Below are 24,005 nucleotides of genomic sequence, written 5' to 3'. Positions count from 1 at the left end.
CCTAGATGATCCCTCCCTCTCCTCCAAGATGATCCCTCCCTCTCCTCTCCTCCAAGATGATCCCTCCCTCTCCTTTCCTCCAAGATGATCCCTCCCTCTCCTCTCCTCCAAGATGATCCCTCCCTCTCCTTTCCTCCAAGATGATCTCTCCTCTCCTCCAAGATGATCCCTCCCTCTCCTCTCCTCCAAGATGATCCCTCCCTCTCCTCTCCTCCAAGATGATACCTCCCTCTCCTCTCCTCCAAGATGATCCCTCCCTCTCCTCTCCTCCAAGATGATCCCTCCCTCTCCTCTCCTCCTAGATGATCCCTCCCTCTCCTCTCCTCCTAGATGATCCCTCCCTCTCCTCCAAGATGATACCTCCCTCTCCTCTCCTCCAAGATGATCCCTCCCTCTCCTCCAAGATGATACCTCCCTCTCCTCTCCTCCAAGATGATACCTCCCTCTCCTCTCCTCCAAGATGATCCCTCCCTCTCCTCTCCTCCTAGATGATCCCTCCCTCTCCTCTCCTCCAAGATGATCCCTCCCTCTCCTCTCCTCCTAGATGATCCCTCCCTCTCCTCCAAGATGATCCCTCCCTCTCCTCTCCTCCAAGATGATCCCTCCAAGATGATACCTCCCTCTCCTTTCCTCCAAGATGATCCCTCCCTCCCTCTCCTCCAAGATGATACCTCCCTCCCTTTCCTCCAAGATGATACCTCCCTCTCCTCCAAGATGTTCCCTCCCTCCCTCTCCTCCAAGATGATACCTCCCTCTCCTCCAAGATGATACCTCCCTCTCCTCCAAGATGATCCCTCCCTCCCTCTCCTCCAAGATGATACCTCCCTCTCCTCCAAGATGATACCTCCCTCTCCTCCAAGATGATACCTCCCTCTCCTCCAAGATGATACCTCCCTCTCCTCCAAGATGATCCCTCCCTCCCTCTCCTCCAAGATGATACCTCCCTCCCCTCCAAGATGATACCTCCCTCTCCTTTCCTCCAAGATGATCCCTCCCCTCCAAGATGATACCTCCCTCTCCTCCAAGATGATACCTCCCTCTCCTCCAAGATGATCCCTCCCTCTCCTCCAAGATGATACCTCCCTCCCCTCTAAGATGATACCTCCCCTTCCAGTCCTCCCTGAGCTCCTGTACTCCACGACCCTTCCTCTCTTTCATGACTAGATGTTCCACCTCTTCATCTACTCAATCAGCTTTACCTCAATGTGAGCAGATTGTCTTGCTCAAAAGGCACCATTCATTTCTCTTTATTTCTTGCAATTGATTGAACGTCAGTGGATGGGCTCTACTTAACAGCTTGTTGTCCATAGCGCCCTCTGGTGGGTGATTGTTATCACGAGCCAACACTACTCTATAGTGCAGCATTGTTTGTGTGTTCTCTATAGAGCAGCCCTTGGTAGTAACCTGAGTGTTGTTTGACACCTGACTCCACAGCGCCCCCCGGTGGGTAATTATGATAATGAGACAATACTCTTCTATAGAGCAGCCCTTGGTAGTAACCTGAGTGTTGTTTGACACCTGACTCCACAGCGCCCCCCGGTGGGTAATTATGATAATGAGACAATACTCTTCTATAGAGCAGCCCTTGGTAGTAACCTGAGTGTTGTTTGACACCTGACTCCACAGCGCCCCCCGGTGGGTAATTATGATAATGAGACAATACTTTTCTATTGAGCAGCCCTTGGTAGTAACCTGTGTGTCTCTCTTTTCCAGTTTCTAGGTCTGGTGGAGAACCAGAGTGACTGGTGCCTGGGGAACCATAGTAACCTGAGTGTTCTGTGTTCTAGGTCAGCAGGTTCTAGGTCTGGTGGAGAACCAGAGTGACTGGTACTTGGGCAACCTGTGGAAGAATCACCGGCCCTGGCCCGCCCTGGAGAGGGGCTTCAATACAGGTGAGAGACACAGACACAATAATGGCGTCTTCAACAGATGTGTTCAATAACACAGGAAGTAATGTGATGAGAATATGTTGAGCTTCCTGCCATCCAGGACCTCTATACCAGGCGGTGTCAGTGGAAGGACCTACAAATTGTCAGACTCCAGCCACCCAAGTCATAGACTGTTCCCTCTGCTACCTCACAGTTAGACATTACTGTTAATTCAGGTATTGTCTAACCTGCTGATTGGGTCTGTTAAGTCATGTGACCTCTGTCCCAGGTGTGATCTTGCTGCTGATTGGGTCTGTTAAGTCATGTGACATTTACATTTACATTTAAGTCATTTAGCAGACGCTCTTATCCAGAGCGACTTACAAATTGGTGCTTTCACCTTATGACATCCAGTGGAACAGCCACTTTACAATAGTGCATCTAGGTCTTTTAAGGGGGGAGGGGAGAAGGATTACTTTATCCTATCCTAGGTATTCCTTAAAGAGGTGGGGTTTCAGGTGTCTCCGGAAGGTGGTGATTGACTCCGCTGTCCTGGCGTCGTGAGGGGAGTTTGTTCCACCATTGGGGGCCAGAGCAGCGAACAGTTTTGACTGGGCTGAGCGGGAACTGTACTTCCTCAGTGGTAGGGAGGCGAGCAGGCCAGAGGTGGATGAACGCAGTGCCCTTGTTTGGGTGTAGGGCCTGATCAGAGCCTGGAGGTAGTGAGGTGCCGTTCCCCTCACAGCTCCGTAGGCAAGCACCATGGTCTTGTAGCGGATGCGAGCTTCAACTGGAAGCCAGTGGGAGAGAGCGGAGGAGCGGGGTGACGTGAGAGAACTTGGGGAAGGTTGAACACCAGACGGGCTGCGGCGTTCTGGATGAGTTGTAGGGGTTTAATGGCACAGGCAGGGAGCCCAGCCAACAGCGAGTTGCAGTAATCCAGACAGGGAGATGACAAGTGCCTGGATTAGGACCTGCGCCGCTTCCTGTGTGAGGCAGGGTCGTACTCTGCGGATGTTGTAGAGCATGAACCTACAGGAACGGGCCACCGCCTTGATGTTATTTGAGAACGACAGGGTGTTGTCCAGGATCACGCCAAGGTTCTTAGCGCTCTGGGACGAGGACACAATGGAGTTGTCAACCGTGATGGCGAGATCATGGAACGGGCAGTCCTTCCCGGGAGGAAGAGCAGCTCCGTCTTGCCGAGGTTCAGCTTGAGGTGATGATCCGTCATCCACACTGATATGTCTGCCAGACATGCAGAGATGCGATTCGCCACCTGGTCGTCAGAAGGGGGAAAGGAGAAGATTAATTGTGTGTCGTCTGCATAGCAATGATAGGAGAGACCATGTGAGGTTATGACAGAGCCAAGTGACTTGGTGTATAGCGAGAATAGGAGAGGGCCTAGAACAGAGCCTGGGGACACCAGTGGTGAGAGCACGTGGTGAGGAGACGGATTCTCGCCACGCCACCTGGTAGGAGCGACCTGTCAGGTAGGACGCAATCCAAGCGTGGGCCGCGCCGGGAGATGCCCAACTCGGAGAGGGTGGAGAGGGAGGATCTGATGGTTCACAGTATCGAAGGCAGCCGATAGGTCTAGAAGGATGAGAGCAGAGGAGAGAGAGTTAGCTTTAGCAGTGCGGAGCGCCTCCGTGATACAGAGAAGAGCAGTCTCAGTTGAATGACTAGTCTTGAAACCTGACTGATTTGGATCAAGAAGGTCATTCTGAGAGAGATAGCGGGAGAGCTGGCCAAGGACGGCACGTTCAAGAGTTTTGGAGAGAAAAGAAAGAAGGGATACTGGTCTGTAGTTGTTGACATCGGAGGGATCGAGTGTAGGTTTTTTCAGAAGGGGTGCAACTCTCGCTCTCTTGAAGACGGGAGGGACGTAGCCAGCGGTCAGGGATGAGTTGATGAGCGAGGTGAGGTAAGGGAGAAGGTCACCGGAGATGGTCTGGAGAAGAGAGGAGGGATAAGATCAAGCGGGCAGGTTGTTGGGCGGCCGGCCGTCACAAGACGCGAGATGTCATCTGGAGAGAGAGGGGAGAAAGAGGTCAGAGCACAGGGTAGGGCAGTGTGAGCAGAACCAGCGGTGTCGTTTGACTTAGCAAACGAGGATCGGATGTCGTCGACCTTCTTTTCAAAATGGTTGACGAAGTCATCTGCAGAGAGGGAGGAGGGGGGAGGGGGAGGAGGATTCAAGAGGGAGGAGAAGGTGGCAAAGAGCTTCCTAGGGTTAGAGGCAGATGCTTGGAATTTAGAGTGGTAGAAAGTGGCTTTAGCAGCAGAGACAGAGGAGGAAAATGTAGAGAGGAGGGAGTGAAAGGATGCCAGGTCTGCAGCGAGGCGAGTTTTCCTCCATTTCCGCTCGGCTGCCCGGAGCCCTGTTCTGTGAGCTCGCAATGAGTCGTCGAGCCACGGAGCGGGAGGGGAGGACCGAGCCGGCCTGGAGGATAGGGGACATAGAGAGTCAAAGGATGCAGAAAGGGGAGGAGAGGAGGGGTTGAGGAGGCAGAATCAGGAGATAGGTTGGAGAAGGTTTGAGCAGAGGGAAGAGATGATAGGATGGAAGAGGAGAGAGTAGCGGGGGAGAGAGAGCGAAGGTTGGGACGGCGCGATACCATCCGAGTAGGGGCAGTGTGGGAAGTGTTGGATGAGAGCGAGAGGGAAAAGGATACAAGGTAGTGGTCGGAGACTTGGAGGGGAGTTGCAATGAGGTTAGTGGAGGAACAGCATCTAGTAAAGATGAGGTCGAGCGTATTGCCTGCCTTGTGAGTAGGGGGGGAAGGTGAGAGGGTGAGGTCAAAGAGGAGAGGAGTGGAAAGAAGGAGGCAGAGAGGAATGAGTCAAAGGTAGACGTGGGGAGGTTAAAGTCGCCCAGAACTGTGAGAGGTGAGCCGTCCTCAGGAAAGGAGCTTATCAAGGCATCAAGCTCATTGATGAACTCTCCGAGGGAACCTGGAGGGCGATAAATGATAAGGATGTTAAGCTTGAAAGGGCTGGTAACTGTGACAGCATGGAATTCAAAGGAGGCGATAGACAGATGGGTAAGGGGAAAGAGAGAATGACCACTTGGGAGAGATGAGGATCCCGGTGCCACCACCCCGCTGACCAGAAGCTCTCGGGGTGTGCGAGAGCACGTGGGCGGACGAAGAGAGAGCAGTAGGAGTAGCGGTGTTGTCTGTGGTGATCCATGTTTCCGTCAGAGCCAAGAAGTGAGGGACTGGAGGAGACATAGGCTGAGATGAACTCTGCCTTGTTGGCCGCAGATCGGCAGTTCCAGAGGCTACCGGAGACCTGGAACTCCACGTGGGTCGTGCGCGCTGGGACCACCAGATTAGGGTGGCTGCGGCCATGCGGTGTGGAGCGTTTGTATGGTCTGTGCAGAGAGGAGAGAACAGGGATAGACAGACACATAGTTGACAGGCTAGAGAAGAGGCTACGCTAATGCAGAGGAGATTGGAATGACAAGTGGACTACACGTCTCGAATGTTCAGAAAGTTAAGCTTACGTAGCAAGAATCTAATTGACTAAAATGATTAAAATGATAGAGTACTGCTGACCTCTGTCCCAGGTGTGATCTTGCTGCTGATTGGGTCTGTTAAGTCATGTGACCTCTGTCCCAGGTGTGATCTTGCTGCTGATTGGGTCTGTTAAGTCATGTGACCTCTGTCCCAGGTGTGATATTGCTGCTGATTGGGTCTGTTAAGTCATGTGACCTCTGTCCCAGGTGTGATATTGCTGCTGATTGGGTCTGTTAAGTCATGTGACCTCTGTTCCAGGTGTGATCTTGCTGCTGATGGGGTCTGTTAAGTCATGTGACCTCTGTCCCAGGTGTGATCTTGCTGCTGATTGGGTCTGTTAAGTCATGTGACCTCTGTCCCAGGTGTGATCTTGCTGCTGCTGGACCGACTGAGGAAGCTGCGGTGGGAACAGATGTGGAGACTGACAGCAGAGAGAGAACTGATGAGCATGTTGTCTACATCACTGGCTGACCAGGTAACACACAGTACCAAGACAGTGTCTGTTTCACCTATGGTGAAGAGTTTAATCTGATTCATTATGATCTAGGATCAGGGCCTCCCCCCCTGTCTATGTAATCTGATTCATTATGATCTAGGATCAGGTCCCCCCCCTGTCTATGTAATCTGATTCATTATGATCTAGGATCAGGTCCCCCTCCTGTCTATGTAATCTGATTCATTATGATCTAGGATCAGGGCCCCCTCCTGCCCTCCTGTCTCTCTATCTGTTATCTACACTACTGTCTGATCTGTAAGGTCTAGTCTCTATCTGTTATCTACACTAAGGTCTGATCTCTCTATCTGTTATCTACACTACTGTCTGATCTGTAAGGTCTAGTCTCTATCTGTTATCTACACTAAGGTCTGATCTCTCTATCTGTTATCTACACTACTGTCTGATCTGTAAGGTCTAGTCTCTATCTGTTATCTACACTAAGGTCTGATCTCTCTATCTGTTATCTACACTAAGGTCTGATCTCTCTATCTGTTATCTACACTAAGGTCTGGTCTCTCTATCTGTTATCTACACTACTGTCTGATCTGTAAGGTCTAGTCTCTATCTGTTATCTACACTAAGGTCTGATCTCTCTATCTGTTATCTACACTAAAGGTCTGATCTGTAAGGTCCTGTCTCTCTATCTGTTATCTACACTAAGGTCTGATCTGTAAGGTCTAGTCTCTATCTGTTATCTACACTAAGGTCTGATCTCTCTATCTGTTATCTACACTAAGGTTTGATCTGTAAAGTCTAGTCTCTATCTGTTATCTACACTAAGGTCTGATCTCTCTATTTGTTATCTACACTAAGGTCTGGTCTATATCTGTTATCTACACTAAGGTCTGAACTGTAAGGTCTAGTCTCTATCTGTTATCAACACTAAGGTCTGATCTCTCTATCTGTTATCTACACTAAGGTCTGATCTCTCTATCTGTTATCTACACTAAGGTTTGATCTGTAAGGTCTAGTCTCTGTCTGATCTCTCTATCTGTTATCTACACTAAGGTCTGATCTCTCTATCTGTTATCTACACTAAGGTTTGATCTGTAAGGTCTAGTCTCTATCTGTTATCTACACTAAGGTCTGATCTCTCTATCTGTTATCTACTCTAAGGTCTGATCTGTGTGTGTGTCTGCAGGACATCTTCAACGCCGTGATCAAACAGAACCCCTTCCTGGTTCACCAGCTGCCCTGCTTCTGGAACGTCCAGCTGTCAGACCACACCCGCTCTGAGAAGTGCTACAAGGACGTTTCAGACCTCAAGGTGAGTTGAGCATCTCACACACAGATGGCAGCTGTTTCCATACACCCTCTTTGTCCGTTGTGTGTGTGTGTGTGTGTGTGTGTGTGTGTGTGTGTGTGTGTGTGACAGCAGAGTAATGTCGGCATCATGCCCCCTGCTCCTTCCAGATGCTTCTACTCTCTCTGACTGGTCTGTCATCTCTGTCTCTCTGACTGGCCTGTCATCTCTGTCTCTCTGACTGGTCTGTCATCTCTCCCTGTCTCTCTGATGAGCCTGTCATCTCTGTCTGTCTCTCTGACTGGTCTGTCATCTCTCTCTGTCTCTCTGACTGGTCTGTCATCTCTGTCTCTCTGACTGGTCTGTCATCTCTCTCTGTCTCTCTGACTGGTCTGTCATCTCTGTCTCTGACTGGCCTGTCATCTCTGTCTCTGACTGGCCTGTCATCTCTTCTGTCTCTCTGACTGGCCTGTCATCTCTGTCTCTCTGACTGGCCTGTCATCTCTGTCTCTCTGACTGGTCTGTCATCTCTGTCTCTCTGACTGGTCTGTCATCTCTGTCTGTCTCTCTGACTGGCCTGTCATCTCTGTCTCTCTGACTGGTCTGTCATCTCTGTCTCTCTGACTGGTCTGTCATCTCTCTCTGTCTCTCTGACTGGTCTGTCATCTCTGTCTCTCTTGACTGGCCTGTCATCTCTGTCTCTGACTGGCCTGTCATCTCTGTCTCTCTGACTGGCCTGTCATCTCTGTCTCTCTGACTGGCCTGTCATCTCTGTCTCTCTGACTGGTCTGTCATCTCTGTCTCTCTGACTGGTCTGTCATCTCTGTCTGTCTCTCTGACTGGCCTGTCATCTCTGTCTCTCTGACTGGTCTGTCATCTCTGTCTCTCTGACTGGTCTGTCATCTCTCTCTGTCTCTCTGACTGGTCTGTCATCTCTGTCTCTCTTGACTGGCCTGTCATCTCTGTCTCTCTGACTGGTCTGTCATCTCTGTCTGTCTCTCTGACTGGCCTGTCATCTCTCTCTGTCTCTCTGACTGGTCTGTCATCTCTCTCTGTCTCTCTTGACTGGCCTGTCATCTCTGTCTCTCTGACTGGTCTGTCATCTCTGTCTGACTGGTCTGTCATCTCTGTCTCTCTGACTGGTCTGTCATCTCTGTCTGTCTCTCTGACTGGCCTGTCATCTCTGTCTCTCTGCCTGGTCTGTCATCTCTCTCTGTCTCTCTGACTGGTCTGTCATCTCTGTCTGTCTCTCTGACTGGCCTGTCATCTCTGTCTGTCTCTCTGACTGGCCTGTCATCTCTGTCTGTCTCTCTGACTGGTCTGTCATCTCTGTCTCTCTGTCTCCCTCCTTCTCTCTCCCCCACTACAAGTGATTCATTGGAACTTGTTGTGAAGAACAGGCACTTAGCGCTTTTCAGGAACCTCTATCTAACCATTTCACTCTATGCCTCTCTTTCTTTCTCTCTCTTCCTCCCTCCCTCTCTCCCCCTTTCCTCCCTCCCTCTCTCCCCCCTTCCTCCCTCTCTCTCTCTCTTCCTCCCTCCCTCTCTCCTCGTCCCTCCCTCTCTCCCCTTCCTCCCTCTCTCCCCTTCCTCCCCTACAGGTCATCCATTGGAACTCTCCTAAGAAGCTGAGAGTAAAGAACAAGCATGTAGAATTCTTCAGGAACCTGTACCTCACCTTCCTGGAGTACGACGGAAACCTCCTGAGACGAGAACTCTTCGGCTGCCCCAGCGAGACAGACCACAACAGCGAAAACGTATGTAGAACTATACTGATCTAGAGTCAGTTTAAATACAGCCCTGAGAAGACAGAAGGATCAGATATGGTATTAACTATGAGAAGACAGAAGGATCAGATGTGGTATTAACTATGAGAAGACAGAAGGATCAGATGTGGTATTAACTATGAGAAGACAGATGTGGTATTAACTATGAGAAGACAGAAGGATCAGATGTGGTATTAACTATGAGAAGACAGATATGGTATTAACTATGAGAAGACTGAAGGATCAGATGTGGTATTAACTATGAGAAGACAGATATGGTATTAACTATGAGAAGACAAAAGGATCAGATGTGGTATTAGCTATGAGAAGACAGAAGGATCAGATGTGGTATTAACTATGAGAAGACAGAAGGATCAGATATGGTATTAACTATGAGAAGACAGATGTGGTATTAACTATGAGAAGACAGATATGGTATTAACTATGAGAAGACAGAGGGATCAGATGTGGTATTAACTATGAGAAGACAGATGTGGTATTAACTATGAAAAGACAGATGTGGTATTAACTATGAGAAGACAGATGTGGTATTAACTATGAAAAGACAGATGTGGTATTAACTATGAGAAGACAGATGTGGTATTAACTATGAGAAGACAGATGTGGTATTAACTATGAGAAGACAGATGTGGTATTAACTATGAGAAGACAGATGTGGTATTAACTATGAGAAGACAGATGTGGTATTAACTATGAGAAGACAGATGTGGTATTAACTATGAGAAGGATCAGATGTGGTATTAACTATGAGAAGACAGATGTGGTATTAACTATGAGAAGACAAAAGGATCAGATGTGGTATTAACTATGAGAAGACAGATATGGTATTAACTATGAGAAGACAAAAGGATCAGATGTGGTATTAACTATGAGAAGACAGATGTGGTATTAACTATGAGAAGACAGATATGGTATTAACTATGAGAAGACAGAGGGATCAGATGTGGTATTAACTATGAGAAGACAGATGTGGTATTAACTATGAAAAGACAGATGTGGTATTAACTATGAGAAGACAGATGTGGTATTAACTATGAGAAGACAGATGTGGTATTAACTATGAGAAGACAGAAGGATCAGATGTTGTATTAACTATGAGAAGACAGATGTGGTATTAACTATGAGAAGACAGATGTGGTATTAACTATGAGAAGACAGATGTGGTATTAACTATGAGAAGACAGAAGGATCAGATGTTGTATTAACTATGAGAAGACAGATGTGGTATTAACCAGACAGATGTGGTATTAACTATGAGAAGACAGATGTGGTATTAACTATGAGAAGACAGAAGGATCAGATGTTGTATTAACTATGATAAGACAGATGTGGTATTAACTATGAGAAGACAGATGTGGTATTAACTATGAGAAGACAGATGTGGTATTAACTATGAGAAGACAGATGTGGTATTAACTATGAGAAGACAGATGTGGTATTAACTATGAGAAGACATATGTGGTATTAACTATGAGAAGACAGAAGGATCAGATGTGGTATTAACTATGAGAAGACAGATGTGGTATTAACTATGAGAAGACAGATGTGGTATTAACTATGAGAAGACAGATGTGGTATTAACTATGAGAAGACAGATGTGGTATTAACTATGAGAAGACAGATGTGGTATTAACTATGAGAAGACAGATGTGGTATTAACTATGAGAAGACAGATGTGGTATTAACTATGAGAAGACAGATGTGGTATTAACTATGAGAAGGATCAGATGTGCTATTAACTATGAGAAGACAGATGTGGTATTAACTATGAGAAGGATCAGATGTGGTATTAACTATGAGAAGACAGATGTGGTATTAACTATGAGAAGACAGATGTGGTATTAACTATGAGAAGACAGAAGGATCAGATGTGGTATTAACTATGAGAAGACAGATGTGGTATTAACTATGAGAAGACAGATGTGGTATTAACTATGAGAAGACAGATGTGGTATTAACTATGAGAAGGATCAGATGTGGTATTAACTATGAGAAGACAGATGTGGTATTAACTATGAGAAGACAGAAGGATCAGATGTTGTATTAACTATGAGAAGACAGATGTGGTATTAACTATGAGAAGACAGATGTGGTATTAACTATGAGAAGACAGATGTGGTATTAACTATGAGAAGACAGATGTGGTATTAACTATGATAAGACAGATGTGGTATTAACTATGAGAAGACAGATGTGGTATTAACTATGAGAAGACAGATGTGGTATTAACTATGAGAAGACAGATGTGGTATTAACTATGAGAAGACAGATGTGGTATTAACTATGAGAAGACAGAGGGATCAGATGTGGTATTAACTATGAGAAGACAGATGTGGTATTAACTATGAGAAGGATCAGATGTGGTATTAACTATGAGAAGACAGATGTGGTATTAACTATGAGAAGACAGAAGGATCAGATGTGGTATTAACTATGAGAAGACAGATGTGGTATTAACTATGAGAAGACAGATGTGGTATTAACTATGAGAAGACAGATATGGTATTAACTATGAGAAGACAGAAGGATCAGATGTGGTATTAACTATGAGAAGACAGATGTGGTATTAACTATGAGAAGACAGATGTGGTATTAACTATGAGAAGACAGAGGGAGCTATCTGCTGTGTCTCTCCAGACCCAGTGGTAATAGAGTTGGTGTTTGATCCTCATCTCGTTGCTAATTGAGTCCGTTTTGTATTGAAACGGACTCCTAAATGTCCAAACACACGTTATATCCCAATGTGTAGGACACACAGCTGAAGCTGAATACTGACCATCACAACCATTAGTCTCACTGTTGTTGTCGTCCCTGAGAGAGGTATCTTATTAAAAAGTCTGACACTATTAAAGAACAATTCTTATCCTCCTCCTCTCTCCCCTCCTCTACACTCTCCCCCTTCCTCTCTCCTCTCCCCTCCTCTACACTCTCCCTCTTCCTCTCTCCTCTCCCCTCCTCTACACTCTCCCCCTTCCTCTCTCCTCTCCCCTCCTCTACACTCTCCCCCTTCCTCTCTCCTCTCCCTCCTCTACACTCTCCCCCTTCCTCTCTCCTCTCCCCTCCTCTACACTCTCCCCTTCCTCTCTCCTCTCCCCTCCTCTACACTCTCCCCTTCCTCTCTCCTCTCCCCTCCTCTACACTCTCCCCTTCCTCTCTCCTCTCCCCTCCTCTACACTCTCTCCCCTCCTCTACACTCTCCCTCTTCCTCTCTCCTCTCCCTCCTCTACACTCTCCCCTTCCTCTCTCCTCTCCCCTCCTCTACACTCTCCTCTCCTCTCCCCTCCTCTACACTCTCCTCTCCCTCCTCTACACTCTCCCCTTTCCTCTCTCCTCTCCCCTCCTCTACACTCTCCTCTCCCCTCCTCTACCTCTCCCCCTTCCTCCTCCTCTCTCCCCTCCTCTACACTCTCCCCCTTCCTCTCTCCTCTCCCCTCCTCTACACTCTCCTCTCCCTCCTCTACACTCTCCCCCTTCCTCTCTCCTCTCCCCTCCTCTACACTCTCCCCCTTCCTCTCTCCTCTCCCCTCCTCTACACTCTCCCCTTCCTCTCTCCTCTCCCCTCCTCTACACTCTCCTCTACTCTTTTCTCTCCCCTTTCTCTCTCCTCTCCCCTCCTCTCTCCTCCCTCTCCCCCTTCCTCTCTCCTCTCCCCTCCTCTACACTCTCTCCCCTTCCTCTCTCCTCTCCCCTCCTCTCCTCTCCCCTCCTCTACACTCTCCTCTACTCTTTTCTCTCCCCCTTTCTCTCTCCTCTCCCCTCCTCTCTCCTCCCTCTCCCCTCTCCTCTCTCCGCTCCCCTCCACTCCCCTGCTCCTCTCCTCTCCTCTCCCCTCTCTGCTCCCCTGCTCTGCTCTCTCCTCTCCTCTCTCCTCTCTCCCCTCCCTCTCCCTCTCTCCCCCCCTCTCCTCTCTCCCCTCTCCTCTCTCCCCTCCCCTGCTCCTCTCCTCTCCTCCTCTCTGCTCCCCTGCTCTCCCCTCCTCTCCCCTCTCCCCTCCCCTGCTCCTCTCCTCTCCCCTGCTCTCTCCTCTCCCTGCTCTCCTCTCTCCTCTCCCCTGCTCTCCTCCCTCCTCTCTCCCCTCCCCTGCTCTCCTCCCTCCTCTCTCCACCTCCCCTGCTCTCCTCTCCCCCTCCCCTCCTCTCCTCTCCCCTGCTCTGCTCTCTCCTCTCCTCTCTCCCCTCCCTGCTCCCCTCCTCTCCTCTCCCCTGCTCTCCTCTCCCCTGCTCTCCTCCCTCCTCTCTCCCCTCCCCTGCTCCCCTCCTCTCCTCTCCCCTGCTCTCCTCCCTCCTCTCTCCCCTCCCCTGCTCCCCTCCTCTCCTCTCCCCTGCTCTCCTCCCTCCTCTCTCCTCTCTCCACCTCCCCTGCTCTCCTCTCCCCCTCCCCTCCTCTCCCCTGCTCTGCTCTCTCCTCTCCTCTCTCCCCTCCCCTGCTCCCTCCTCTCCTCTCCCCTCCTCTCTCCTCTCCCCTGCTCTCCTCCCTTCCTCTCTCCCCTCCTCTACACTCTCCTCTCCTCTCCCCTCCTCTACACTCTCCTCTACTCTTTCTCTCCCCCTTTCTCTCTCCTCTCCCCTCCCTCTCCTCCCTCTCCCCTCTCCTCTCCCTCCACTCCCCTGCTCCCCTCCTCTCCTCTCCCCTGCTCTCCTCCCTCCTCCCTCCTCTCCCCTGCTCTGCTCTCTCCTCTCCTCTCTCCCCTCCTCTCCTCTCCCCTGCTCTCCTCCCTCCTCTCTCCCCACCCCTGCTCCCCTCCTCTCCTCTCCCCTGCTCTCCTCCCTCCTCTCTCCTCTCTCCCCTCCCCTGCTCTCCTCTATTCTCCGTCTCCAGCTCCAGAAGACTCTGTCAGAGCTGGATGAAGATGATCCGTGTTATGAGTTCCGCCGGGAGCGTTTCACGGTTCACAGGACCCACCTCTATTTCCTTCACTACGAATACGAACCCAGCACGGACCACACAGACGTTACACTGGTGGCACAGCTCTCTATGGACAGGTAGGAAGACAGACCTTACACAGCTCTCCATGGACAGGTAGGAAGACAGACCTTACACACAGCTCTCTATGGACAGGTAGGAAGACAGACCTTACACAGCTCTCTATGGACAGGTAGGAAGACAGACCTTACACAGCTCTCCATGGACAGGTAGGAAGACAGACCTTACACACAGCTCTCTATGGACAGGTAGGAAGACAGACCTTACACAGCTCTCTATGGACAGGTAGGAAGACAGACCTTACACAGCTCTCCATGGACAGGTAGGAAGACAGACCTTACACAGCTCTCTATGGACAGGTAGGAAGACAGAACTTACACAGCTCTCCATGGACAGGTAGGAAGACAGACCTTACACACAGCTCTTTATGGACAGGTAGGAAGACAGACCTTACACACAGCTCTCCATGGACAGTAGGAAGACAGACCTTACACACAGCTCTCTATGGACAGGTAGGAAGACAAACCGTACACACAGCTCTCCATGGACAGGTAGGAAGACAGACCTTACACAGCTCTCCGTGGACAGGTAGGAAGACAGACCTTACACACAGCTCTCTGTGGACAGGTAGGAAGACAGACCTTACACACAGCTCTCTGTGGACAGGTAGGAAGACAGACCTTACACACAGCTCTCTATGGACAGGTAGGAAGACAAACCTTACACACAGCTATCTATGGGCAGGTAGGAAGACAGACCTTACACACAGCTCTCTATGGACAGGTAGGAAGACAGACCTTACACACAGCTCTCCATGGACAGGTAGGAAGACGGACCTTACACACAGCTCTCCGTGGACAGGTAGGAAGACAGACCTTACACACAGCTCTCCATGTACAGGTCCTGTCAGTCATGTGTATGTAGCTCTGGGTACAGTAGGGGACAGAAGACAGACCTTACACACAGCTCTCTATGGACAGGTAGGAAGACAAACCGTACACACAGCTCTCCATGGACAGGTAGGAAGACAGACCTTACACAGCTCTCCGTGGACAGGTAGGAAGACAGACCTTACACACAGCTCTCTGTGGACAGGTAGGAAGACAGACCTTACACACAGCTCTCTGTGGACAGGTAGGAAGACAGACCTTACACACAGCTCTCTATGGACAGGTAGGAAGACAAACCTTACACACAGCTATCTATGGGCAGGTAGGAAGACAGACCTTACACACAGCTCTCTATGGACAGGTAGGAAGACAGACCTTACACACAGCTCTCCATGGACAGGTAGGAAGACGGACCTTACACACAGCTCTCCGTGGACAGGTAGGAAGACAGACCTTACACACAGCTCTCCATGTACAGGTCCTGTCAGTCATGTGTATGTAGCTCTGGGTACAGTAGGGGACAGAAGACAGACCTTACACACAGCTCTCCATGGACAGGTCCAGTCAGTCATGTGTATGTAGCTCTGGGGACACTAGGACAAGTCTACTCTAGGGACAGTGGGGGACAGAAGACAACAGTAGGACAAGGGACAAGTCCACAGCTGGTTTTAGGGGAAGAGGGAGGAGAGGAGGAGAGAGAGAGAGAGAGAGAGAGAGAGAGAGAGAGAGAGAGAGAGAGAGAGAGAGAGAGAGAGAGAGAGAGAGAGAGAGAGAGAGAGAGAGAGAGAGAGAGAGAGAGAGAGAGAGAGAGAGAGAGAGAGAGAGAGAGAGAGAGAGAGAGAGAGAGCTAGTTCAGGCAGTATTGCTGTTAACAAACATAGTTATTTCCTGGGCGATCCTCTAAAACAGAATCAAAGGCTGTTGTTTGAAACTGCTACGGCTGTAACCTCTGACCCTCACAGAGGTACAGGACTCTACAGCCGTCAAACTAATCTGACAGCACACAGCTAGGTCTGTAGCAGCTGCACCTCCAGCATTTTAATCTGTAGCTGTGTCTGACTGTCTGTGTGTGTCTGTACGTGCGTGTGTGTGTCTGATTTAACCACAGCAGTGACATCATACTCTGCTAGAGACTGATTTAACCACAGCAGTGACATCATACTCTGATATAGAGACTGATTTAACCACAGCAGTGACATCATACTCTGATAGACTGATTTAACCACAGCAGTGACATCATACTCTGATATAGACTGATTTAACCACAGCAGTGACATCATACTCTGATACAGACTGATTTAACCACAGCAGTGACATCATACTCTGATAGACTGATTTAACCACAGCAGTGACATCATACTCTGATAGACTGATTTAACCACAGCAGTGACATCATACTCTGATAGAGACTGATTTAACCACAGCAGTGACATCATACTCTGATACAGACTGATTTAACCACAGCAGTGACATCATACTCTGATAGAGACTGATTTAACCACAGCAGTGACATCATACTCTGATAGAGACTGATTTAACCACAGCAGTGACATCATACTCTGATAGACTGATTTAACCACAGCAGTGACATCATACTCTGATAGAGACTGATTTAACCACAGCAGTGACATCATACTCTGATAGACTGATTTAACCACAGCAGTGACATCATACTCTGATAGTCTGATTTAACCACAGCAGTGACATCATACTCTGATAGAGACTGATTTAACCACAGCAGTGACATCATACTCTGATATAGACTGATTTAACCACAGCAGTGACATCATACTCTGATAGACTGATTTAACCACAGCAGTGACATCATACTCTGATAGAGACTGATTTAACCACAGCAGTGACATCATACTCTGATATAGAGACTGATTTAACCACAGCAGTGACATCATACTCTGATAGAGACTGATTTAACCACAGCAGTGACATCATACTCTGATAGAGACTGATTTAACCACAGCAGTGACATCATACTCTGATATAGAGACTGATTTAACCACAGCAGTGACATCACACTCTGATACAGACTGATTTAACCACAGCAGTGACATCATACTCTGATAGAGACTGATTTAACCACAGCAGTGACATCATACTCTGATAGAGACTGATTTAACCACAGCAGTGACATCATACTCTGATATTCATATGGAGTCATGTCACTTTCCATTGAAACTCCATTACAGCCATCACTGTATTATAAACTCCATTACAGCCATCACTGCATTATAAACTCCATTACAGCCATCACTGCATTATCATCTCCATTACAGCCATCACTGCATTATCATCGCCATTACAGCCATCACTGCATTATAAACTCCATTACAGCCATCACTGCATTATCAACTCCATTACAGCCATCACTGCACGATCAACTCCATTACAGCCACCACTGCATTATCAACTCCATTACAGCCATCACTGCATTATAAACTCCATTACCGCCATCATTACATTATAAACTCAACTCCATTACAGCCATCACTGCATTATCAACTCCATCACAGCCATCACTGCATTATAAACTCCATTACAGCCATCACTGCATTATAAACTCCATTACAGCCATCACTGCATTATCAACTCCATCACAGCCATCATTACATTATCAAATCCATCACAGCCATCATTGCATTATCAACTCCATCACAGCCATTATAAACTCCATCACAGCCATCACTGCATTATAAACTCCATTACAGCCATCACTGCATTATCAACTAATCTCCATTACAGCCATCACTGCATTATAAACTAATCTCCATTACAGCCATCACTGCATTATAAACTCCATTACAGCCATCATTACATTATCAACTATATTACAGCCATCACTGCATTATCAACTCAACTCCATTACAGCCATCACTGCATTATAAACTCCATTACAGCCATCACTGCATTATCAACTCCTTCGCAGCCATCATTACATTATCAAATCCATCACAGCCATCAGTGCATTATCAACTCCATCACAGCCTTCACTGCATTATCAACTCCATTACAGCCATCACTGCATTATCAACTCCATTACAGCTATCACTGCATTATCAACTCCATTACAGCTATCACTGCATTATAAACTAATCTCCATTACAGCCATCACTGCATTATAAAGTCAACTCCATTACAGCTATCACTGCATTATAATCTCCATTACAGCCATCACTGCATTATAAACTCAACTCCATTACAGCCATCACTGCTCTATAAACTGAACTCCATTACAGCCATCACTGCATTATAAACTCCATTACAGCCATCACTGCACTATAAACTCCATTACAGCCATCACTGCATTATCAACTCCATTACAGCCATCACTGCATTATCAACTCCATTACAGCCATCACTGCATTATAAACTCCATTACAGCCACCACTGCACTATAAACTCAACTCCATTACAGCCACCACTGCATTATAAACTCCATTACAGCCATCACTGCATTATCAACTCCATTACAGCCATCACTGCATTATCAACTCAACTCCATTACAGCCATCACTGCATTATAAACTCCATTACAGCCATCACTGCATTATAAACTCCATTACAGCCATCACTGCATTATAAACTGAACTCCATTACAGCCATCACTGCATTATCAACTCCATTACAGCCATCACTGCATTATAAACTCCATTACAGCCATCACTGCATTATAAACTCCATTACAACCACCACTGCATTATAAACTCCATTACAGCCACCACTGCATTATAAACTCAACTCCATTACAGCCATCACTGCACTATAAACGGAACTCCATTACAGCCATCACTGCATTATAAACTCCATTACAGCCATCACTGCATTATAAACTCCATTACAGCCATCACTGCATTATCAACTCCATTACAGCCATCACTGCATTATAAACTCCATTACAGCCATCACTGCATTATAAACTCCATTACAGCCATCACTGCATTATAAACTCCATTACAACCACCACTGCATTATAAACTCCATTACAGCCACCACTGCATTATCAACTCAACTCCATTACAGCCATCACTGCATTATAAACTCCATTACAGCCACCACTGCATTATAAACTCAACTCCATTACAGCCATCACTGCACTATAAACGGAACTCCATTACAGCCATCACTGCATTATAAACTCCATTACAGCCATCACTGCATTATAAACTCCATTACAGCCATCACTGCATTATCAACTCCATTACAGCCATCACTGCATTATAAACTCCATTACAGCCATCACTGCATTATAAACTCCATTACAGCCATCACTGCATTATCAACTCCATTACAGCCATCACTGCATTATCAACTCCATTACAGCCATCACTGCATTATCAACTCCATTACAGCCACCACTGCATTATAAACTCAACTCCATTACAGCCATCACTGCATTATAAACTCCATTACAGCCATCACTGCATTATAAACTCAACTCCATTACAGCCACCACTGCATTATAAACTCCATTACAGCCACCACTGCATTATAAACTCAACTCCATTACAGCCACCACTGCATTATAAACTCCATTACAGCCATCACTTCCCTAGTAATATTAGTCCTGTATGAATAGGATGTATTACAGTATCTTAACCCCCCGTGGGTTGTTGACTGAACTATGAAACAGCATGTACTAAATTAGTTTGCTATGAATTTGGGTATTTTTTATTAAGGAATGATCATTGTACACTTCAGGCTCCTTTCCAAACACAACATGTGTCAACAACAACAACAACAACAACAGGTAGCTTTGTAATCTTCAGGGTTTTATAGGAAATATAATTGTACACTTGAGGCAGCTTTAGTTTCCGGTCCAAAAACAACAGTGTTCTGCATCTCAAATAGAACCCTATTCCCTATAGAGCCCTCTGGGTCCTGGTCTAAAGTAGTGCACTATCTAGGGAATAGGGTGCTATGGGTCCTGGTCTAAAGTAGTGCACTATCTAGGGAATAGGGTGCTATGGGTCCTGGTCTAAAGTAGTGCACTATCTAGGGAATAGGGTGCTATGGGTCCTGGTCTAAAATAGTGCCCTATCTAGGGAATAGAGCCCTCTGGGTCCTGGTCTAAAGTAGTGCACTATCTAAGGAATAGAGCCCTCTGGGTCCTGGTCTAAAGTAGTGCACTATCTAGGGAATAGGGTCCCATTTTGGGATATAAGCGGTGAGACATTGGAGCCTGCAGAGAAACATGCAGAAGATACCGATCAGAATATCCTGATGAAACCAACCAATTAGGGGAATTACTCTACTGTTGCCAGGCAGATTTAATATCCTGATGAAACCAACCAATTAGGGGAATTTAACTCCTCTACTGTTGCCAGGCAGATTTAATAAAGATCATTACATCATAGAGGATGTTAACTCCTCTACTGTTGCCAGGCAGATTTAATATCCTGATGAAACCAACCAATTAGGGGAATTTAACTCCTCTACTGTTGCCAGACAGATTTAATAAAGATCATTATAGAGGATGTTAACTCCTCTACTGTTGCCAGGCAGATTTAATAAAGAACATTATAGAGGATGTTAACTCCTCTACTGTTGCCAGGCAGATTTAATAAAGAACATTATAGAGGATGTTAACTCCTCTACTGTTGCCAGGCAGATTTAATAAAGAACATTATAGAGGATGTTAACTCCTCTACTGTTGCCAGGCAGATTTAATAAAGATCATTACATTATATAGGATGTTAACTCCTCTACTGTTGCCAGGCAGATTTAATAAAGATTATAGAGGATGTTAACTCCTCTACTGTTGCCAGGCAGATTTAATATCCTGATGAAACCAACCAATTAGGGGAATTTAACTCCTCTACTGTTGCCAGGCAGATTTAATAAAGATCATTATAGAGGATGTGAACTCCTCTACTGTTGCCAGGCAGATTTAATAAAGAACATTATAGAGGATGTTAACTCCTCTACTGTTGCCGGGCAGATTTAATAAAGATTATAGAGGATGTTAACTCCTCTACTGTTGCCAGGCAGATTTAATAAAGATCATTACATTATAGAGGATGTTAACTCCTCTACTGTTGCCAGACAGATTTAATAAAGATCATTATAGAGGATGTTAACTCCTCTACTGTTGCCAGGCAGATTTAATAAAGATTATAGAGGATGTTAACTCCTCTACTGTTGCCAGGCATATTTAATAAAGATCATTATAGAGGATGTGAACCCCTCTACTGTTGCCAGGCAGATTTAATAAAGATTATAGAGGATGTTAACTCCTCTACTGTTGCCAGGCAGATTTAATAAATATTATAGAGGATGTTAACTCCTCTACTGTTGCCAGGCAGATTTAATAAAGAACATTATAGAGGATGTTAACTCCTCTACTGTTGCCAGGCAGATTTAATAAAGAACATTATAGAGGATGTTATCTCCTCTACTGTTGCCAGGCAGATTTAATAAAGAACATTATAGAGGATGTTAACTCCTCTACTGTTGCCAGGCAGATTTAATAAAGATCATTATAGAGGATGTGAACCCCTCTACTGTTGCTAGGCAGATTTAATAAATATCATTATAGAGGATGTTAACCCCTCTACTGTTGCTAGGCAGATTTAATAAAGATCATTCCTCTCAGCTAGGAACAGAAGTAGAAACCCAGAGTTTTACCACAGAACTCTTCACTCATCCATTTCTCTGCTAATTCATCTGTCTAGTTTTCCTCTGCAGTCCTCTCATTACTGAGCACTGAGTGAAGTAATTGGAAACAAAGGGCACCCTATTCCTACACTATGGGCCCTGGTCTAAAGTAGTGCACTAAACTATGGGCCCTGGTCTAAAGTGTTGCACTACCCCTATGGGCCCTGCTCTAAAGTAGTGCACTACCCCTATGGGCCCTGCTCTAAAGTAGTGCACTACCCCTATGGGCCCTGCTCTAAAGTAGTGCACTACCCCTATGGGCCCTGGTCTAAAGTAGTGCACTACCCCTATGGGCCCTGGTATAAAGTAGTGCACTACCCCTATGGGCCCTGGTCTAAAGTAGTGCACTACACTATGGGCCCTGGTCTAAAGTAGTGCACTACCCCTATGGGCCCTGGTCTAAAGTAGTGCACTACCACTATGGGTCCTGGTCTAAAGTAGTGCACTACCCCTATGCTTCCTGGTCTAAAGTAGTGCCCCAGCCCTATGGGCCCTGGTCTAAAGTAGTGCACTACCCCTATGGGCCCTGGTCTAAAAGTAGTGCACTACCCCTATGGGCCCTGGTCTAAAGTAGTGCACTACCCCTATGGGGTAGTATCTCTCTCTCTCCTCTCTCCTCTCTCTCCCATCTCTCCTCTCTCTCCCATCTCTCCTCTCTCTCCCATCTCTCCTCTCTCTCACCTCTCTCCTCTCTCTCCCATCTCTCCCTCTCTCTCTCTCTCTCTCTCTCTCTAGTTTGAGTGACTGAAGGTTATTCTAGCAGCATGTTTGAGTTGGAACACATCGCAGAGTAAATTAAATTAAGTCAAGCAAGGGGATTGGGACTTATCCCCATTGGACAATGTTAAAGAACACTGGAACGTTAACTGTGTTCTTCTGTTTTCTCTTTGTGTCTGGGCTTTTAGGACTCACAGGAGGCATGTTTACCCTGTAGCCCTGTCAGTTAGCTCTGTGGGCTGAGGACCACATGGGAGTCTTTACCCTGTAGCCCTGTCAGTTAGCTCTGTGAGCTGAAGACCACATGGGAGTCTTTACCCTGTAGCCCTGTCAGTTAGCTCTGTGAGCTGAAGACCACATGAGAGTCTTTACCCTGTAGCCCTGTCAGTTAGCTCTGTGAGCTGAGGACCACATGGGAGTCTTTACCCTGTAGCCCTGTCAGTTAGCTCTGTGAGCTGAAGACCACATGAGAGTCTTTACCCTGTAGCCCTGTCAGTTAGCTCTGTGGGCTGAGGATCACATGGCATGGGAGTCTTTACCCTGTAGCCCTGTCAGTTAGCTCTGTGGGCTGAGGACCACATGGTAGTCTTTACCCTCTAGCCCTGTCAGTTAGCTCTGTGCGCTGAAGACCACATGGGATTCTTTACCCTGTAGCCCTGTCAGTTAGCTCTGTGAGCTGAGGACCACATGGTAGTCTTTACCCTCTAGCCCTGTCAGTTAGCTCTGTGCGCTGAAGACCACATGGGAGTCTTTACCCTGTAGCCCTGTCAGTTAGCTCTGTGAGCTGAAGACCACATGGGAGTCTTTACCCTGTAGCCCTGTCAGTTAGCTCTGTGAGCTGAGGACCACATGGGAGTCTTTACCCTGTAGCCCTGTCAGTTAGCTCTGTGAGCTGAGGACCACATGGGGGTCTTTACCCTGTAGCCCTGTCAGTTATCTCTGTGGGCTGAAGACCACATGGGAGTCTTTACCCTGTAGCCCTGTCAGTTATCTCTGTGGGCTGAAGACCACATGGGAGTCTTTACCCTGTAGCCCTGTCAGTTAGCTCTGTGAGCTGAGGACCACATGGGAGTCTTTACCCTGTAGCCCTGTCAGTTAGCTCTGTGAGCTGAAGACCACATGGGGGTCTTTACCCTGTAGCCCTGTCAGTTAGCTCTGTGAGCTGAGGACCGCATGGGAGTCTTTACCCTGTAGCCCTGTCAGTTAGCTCTGTGAGCTGAAGACCACATGGGAGTCTTTAGCCTGTAGCCCTGTCAGTTATCTCTGTGAGCTGAGGACCACATGGGAGTCTTTACCCAGTAGCCCTGTCAGTTAGCTCTGTGAGCTGAGGACCACATGGGAGTCTTTACCCTGTAGCCCTGTCAGTTAGCTCTGTGAGCTGAGGACCACATGGGAGTCTTTACCCTGTAGCCCTGTCAGTTAGCTCTGTGAGCTGAGGACCACATGGGGGTCTTTACCCTGTAGCCCTGTCAGTTAGCTCTGTGAGCTGAAGACCACATGGCATGGGAGTCTTTACCCTGTAGCCCTGTCAGTTAGCTCTGTGAACCTAGGACCACATGGGAGTCTTTACCCAGTAGCCCTGTCAGTTAGCTCTGTGAGCTGAGGACCACATGGGAGTCTTTACCCTGTAGCCCTGTCAGTTAGCTCTGTGGGATGAAGACCACATGCCATCCTGCTGATATTAGCCTCCAGTCATCCATCCTATTGATTTGGAACACATGGAACACTGAGGTCCATATGGACCCATTCTAGAACATAGGGAACACTGAGTTCCATATGGACCCATTCTAGAACATAGGGAACACTGAGGTCCATATGGACCCATTCTAGAACACAGGGAACACTGAGGTTCATATGGACCCATTCTAGAACACAGGGAACACTGA

At 47.3% G+C, this 24,005-nt stretch overlaps 2 protein-coding genes across 2 annotated transcripts in view; both read left to right on the top strand.

The window, feature by feature from the left end:
* large1 (LARGE xylosyl- and glucuronyltransferase 1) overlaps positions 1 to 1,942 on the top strand; it is a 222,755-nt gene extending 220,813 nt beyond the window's left edge. The window contains exon 14 of the mRNA XM_065022063.1: positions 1,788 to 1,942. Within this exon, the coding sequence (XP_064878135.1) occupies positions 1,788 to 1,942 (155 nt within the window). The remainder of the gene's footprint in view (positions 1 to 1,787) is intronic.
* The window catches only part of LOC135572804 (xylosyl- and glucuronyltransferase LARGE1), a 43,693-nt gene continuing 21,508 nt past the window's right edge, over positions 1,821 to 24,005 (top strand). Inside the window, exons 1-5 of the mRNA XM_065021222.1 lie at positions 1,821 to 1,892; positions 5,755 to 5,867; positions 7,030 to 7,155; positions 8,735 to 8,890; positions 13,739 to 13,902. Coding sequence (XP_064877294.1) covers positions 5,805 to 5,867; positions 7,030 to 7,155; positions 8,735 to 8,890; positions 13,739 to 13,902 — 509 coding nt within the window. The 5' untranslated portion in view covers positions 1,821 to 1,892; positions 5,755 to 5,804. The remainder of the gene's footprint in view (positions 1,893 to 5,754; positions 5,868 to 7,029; positions 7,156 to 8,734; positions 8,891 to 13,738; positions 13,903 to 24,005) is intronic.

The sequence above is a fragment of the Oncorhynchus nerka genome, linkage group LG8 (assembly GCF_034236695.1).
Source record: "Oncorhynchus nerka isolate Pitt River linkage group LG8, Oner_Uvic_2.0, whole genome shotgun sequence".
In the NCBI taxonomy this organism is placed as follows: domain Eukaryota; kingdom Metazoa; phylum Chordata; class Actinopteri; order Salmoniformes; family Salmonidae; genus Oncorhynchus; species Oncorhynchus nerka.
This window is presented reverse-complemented; position numbering and strand designations above follow the sequence as displayed.